This window comes from Oncorhynchus gorbuscha, linkage group LG09 (genome assembly GCF_021184085.1).
Source record: "Oncorhynchus gorbuscha isolate QuinsamMale2020 ecotype Even-year linkage group LG09, OgorEven_v1.0, whole genome shotgun sequence".
NCBI lineage: Eukaryota > Metazoa > Chordata > Actinopteri > Salmoniformes > Salmonidae > Oncorhynchus > Oncorhynchus gorbuscha.
Genome location: NC_060181.1, coordinates 44,288,397 through 44,292,020, shown reverse-complemented (window position 1 = coordinate 44,292,020; position 3,624 = coordinate 44,288,397). Strand labels below are relative to the sequence as shown.

Genomic DNA, 3,624 nt, shown 5'->3' with positions numbered 1-3,624 from the left:
TTCACGCTCTGTACTGGACGTTAGTTTATTCTTTGTTGTTTTTGTGAAGTTTCCATTTGTAATAAAGTATGTGGAACTCTAAGCACGCTGCGCTCCTTTCGACTATTACAATCGATTATCATTTACACTAGGCTACGTCTATTTGTCTTTACCTCACTCTCAATTTTCACTATTCTCTTTGTTCTGTATATAAGTGGGAGATTAATACAATTTAGGGATAAAAAAAAATTTTTTTAATTGCCCTACTTGTCATGTAAATGAGTAAGTCATTTTAATCATTTTAAACGCACAACGCGAACTATTCGTTGACTGTGTTTGCAAGGTTGACTAATTTAACCTACTATATTGCTCAATATATCATTACTTCACTCAAGGCAGCGCATAGACTACAGGGCGGCGCCTGTCTATAAATTCTCAGACGCAATATTTTTCTCAGCTCAGCACGATTCAACTCTTCTCAATCGCGAACTCCACACTCGTGAACGGTAAGAATTCAGCATATAATATGTATACTCTTGTTCTTGTCCGACTGGTGGTAAAAAAAAATGTCTACGAATGTAAAGCGTCGCTTCAGGCTAAATAGTTTTGTTAATCCTATCTGATCTCTTCATCCAACTCAGGAACTAGTCAGAGTACTTGAAATACTTTAATTCATTCATTCATTCTTGGTCTTGTGCATTTGGCTTTGAAGTGCAGGTTTCTATGGGGTAGTTGTCAAACTTTTCATCTGTAAATATAAAAGTCAACAGAAGTCACTTTTTACAGTCCAGCCTTACAGTAGTACCTTTTTAGGTGTTCTGCATTGATGAAGGATTTTAAAACTTTATAGTTTCACAACTAAAATAATCACATTTGTCATTAGGACAAAAGAGCATGTCCAACATATAGATATAGAACCTAGAATGTTTGCTAAACAATTAGAGCATTATAATTGTGTGCATTATAATTGTTTTGGTCTAAAATAATCTGAGTTTGTAATATTATTTAACTATAAAGAAATTGACTGAAATACGGGTGTGGCTCACTTTGAATGACTGGGTTAAGAGCTGACTGTGGACATGTACACACACGTATTTCCTCACTGTTGGTGCAACCTCTCTTTCTCGAGTCTGGTTTGTCTTTCCTTTTACCCTACTTTCCTCAGGTTTGGACTACATTTTTTCCAAGTTCAGTCATTTCCTCTTCTCTCATACCACACCCTTTTTCATTGGCTCTCTTTTACGTTTCCCTTCTATCTAATTCAACCAGGTAAAATTAGGTCAAATTATCTGTGTGCTCTTTGTACCTGACTTGTGTGTATTTGAATGTATTTTGTGTTCTGTATTTGAGAGAAAAGAACTTAGTGAATCTGTGATCAACTTTTGTTGGTGATTTTATGGATTAATCATGTGAGCATTACTCATTGGAATGGGCAGGGCACATGGTGCTGATTTTCTTCAACATGGCCCATTCACACACACACACACATTCCCTCATGGAATATAGTTCCTTTAGCCAACATCTTGTAAACTACAGTATTTGTAAAAAAACATTATGCCAGACTAAAGATACAAAGATACATGTTAGTCACATGAATGCTTTGCTACCCTGTCATTCAAATGTTTTCTCTCTCTCTCTCTCTCTCTCTCTCTCTCTCTCTCTCTCTCTCTCTCTCTCTCTCTCTCTCTCTCTCTCTCTCTCAGTGCAACCTAACTTAGACCTGCAACCATGCCATCAGACCTGGAACGAGCAATGGAGTCCATGATCACTGTGTTCCACAAGTATGCTGCTAAGGAGGGCAGTGGCAACACTCTGAGCCGCCGTGAGCTAAGGGACCTGATGGAGAATGAGCTCTCTGGCTTCCTCAAGGTGGCCATCTCTACTACTATCTCTACTATGTCTGTGTATCATATGGCACCATAGGGCTCTGGTCAAAAGTTGTGCACTATTTCGGCAATAGGATGCCATTTGGGATGTACAGTATACTACCTGGTTAAATAAAGGTGAAATAAAATAAATAAATAGTATCTCTATTACTATTTTGCTATAGAAAACATGCACATTTATGATTAGGGTCTGGAGTTTTTCCTGATCACGTGACTTGACCAGGAAAAACTCAGGGGACCAGGTCATAAAGCCCAGTGTTTTCCTTGGTCAGGTGGTCCGCAAAAAAGTGTTCCTACTTGTCATGTATCTGCCCAATAAAGAGTAGCGGCGTCAACGGTTATCCCCTAGTACTGTTTGTGAAATTACAGTATTTACATTGTATTATTAAAACATCCCTGTCTTCCTTTCAGTCTCAGAAGGACCCAGCCACAGTAGACAAGATAATGAAGGATCTGGACTCTAATGGTGATGGAGAGGTGGACTTTGAGGAGTTTGTTTCTCTAGTTGTGGGCCTGTCCATCGCCTGTGAACAGTGCTACCAGATGCACAAGAAGAAGATGGGGAAGTGAGGGATGAAAAGAGCAGAGGAGGAAGGGTTCTAATTTTCACTTTTGTAATGATCACACTGTCCATTAAACACAAAGACCAAGGAGTTGTTGTCATTATTGTGTGTGTGTGTGTGTGTGTGTGTGTGTGTGTGTGTGTGTGTGTGTGTGTGTGTGTGTGTGTGTGTGTGTGTGTGTGTGTGTGTGTGTGTGTGTGTGTGTGTGTGTGTGCGTGTGTGTGCATGCATTAGAGAAAGTAGTTATAGATGCAGGTTGTACATGTGTTATACTGTAGCTAGTCTATTGGAATTCAATTAGAGTACAAAATACTGTAGATGTGTGTTTATCTTTGTCTACAAAAAAATGCATAAAAGTCTTGGAGGTTTCTTGGACGCAGAATAGGCCACAGGAGATTGGTGGCACCTTAATTGGGGAGTACGGGCTCGTGGTAATGACTGGAGCGAAATGAATGGAATGGTAACAAATATATCAAACACATGGTTTCCAGGTGTTTGATGCCATTCAATTTGCTCCATTCCGGCCATTATTATGAACCGTTCTCCTGGAGTAAAAAGCTATTTCAATGGATAATCGCTGTTGAGCTTGTTTTTGTTGTTGTCCATAACTAGGATTAATGTGTGTCTGAGACTGCCTTATAAAGACACCATATACCATGTCCTTTTACAGATTTACCTGTGATTTCAGTCTTGTACAGATTACATTTAGATTTGAGTCATTTAGCGGACACTCTTACCCAGAGCGACTTAGTCCATACATTATCCATACATTATCGTACTTAGCCACTCCTCAGTAAAAAGCACATGACAGCCCACTTGGAGTTTGCCAAAAGGCACCTAAAGAACTCTCAGACCATGAGAAACAAGATTCTCTGGTCTGATGAAACCAAGATTGAACTCTTGAATGCCAAGCGTCATGTCTGGAAGAAATCTGGCACCATCCATACAGTGTAACATGGTGGTGGTAGCATCATGCTGTGGGAATGTTTTTCGGGGGATGGGACTGGGAGACTATCGAGGGAAAGTGGAGCAAGTACAGAGAGATCCTTGATGAAAACCTACTCAGGACTGAGGCGAAGGTTCACCTTCCAAGAAGACGACCTAAACACACAGCCAAGACAACGCAGGAGTGGCTTAGAGACAAGTCTCTGAATGTCCTTGAGTGGCTCGGACTTGAACCAGATCGAACATCTCTG

The 3,624-nt window shown here is 40.1% G+C and overlaps 1 protein-coding gene across 2 annotated transcripts; it reads left to right on the top strand.

Moving 5' to 3' along the window:
• Positions 1-345: 345 nt before the first annotated feature.
• LOC124042830 (protein S100-A1-like) lies at positions 346-2,518 on the top strand. 2 transcript variants are annotated; one of them, XM_046360957.1, is made up of 3 exons: positions 346-485; positions 1,683-1,848; positions 2,277-2,518. In XM_046360957.1, exons 2-3 carry the CDS (start codon positions 1,708-1,710, stop codon positions 2,433-2,435), a joined length of 300 nt encoding a protein of 99 aa, XP_046216913.1. In that variant the 5' UTR covers positions 346-485; positions 1,683-1,707; the 3' UTR covers positions 2,436-2,518. The 2 variants fall into 2 exon arrangements, with proteins under 2 accessions (XP_046216913.1, XP_046216914.1); XM_046360958.1 differs by lacking the exon at positions 346-485 and adding an exon at positions 1,116-1,248.
• The last annotated feature ends 1,106 nt before the right edge of the window (positions 2,519-3,624 follow it).

Coding starts and splice junctions, on each gene's coding strand:
- LOC124042830 (XM_046360957.1), top strand. CDS start 1,708: ATGCCATCAGACCTGGAACGAGCAATGGAGTCCATGATCACTGTGTTC. Junction 1,849..2,276: donor AGCTCTCTGGCTTCCTCAAG/GTGGCCATCTCT, acceptor TCTTCCTTTCAG/TCTCAGAAGGACCCAGCCAC.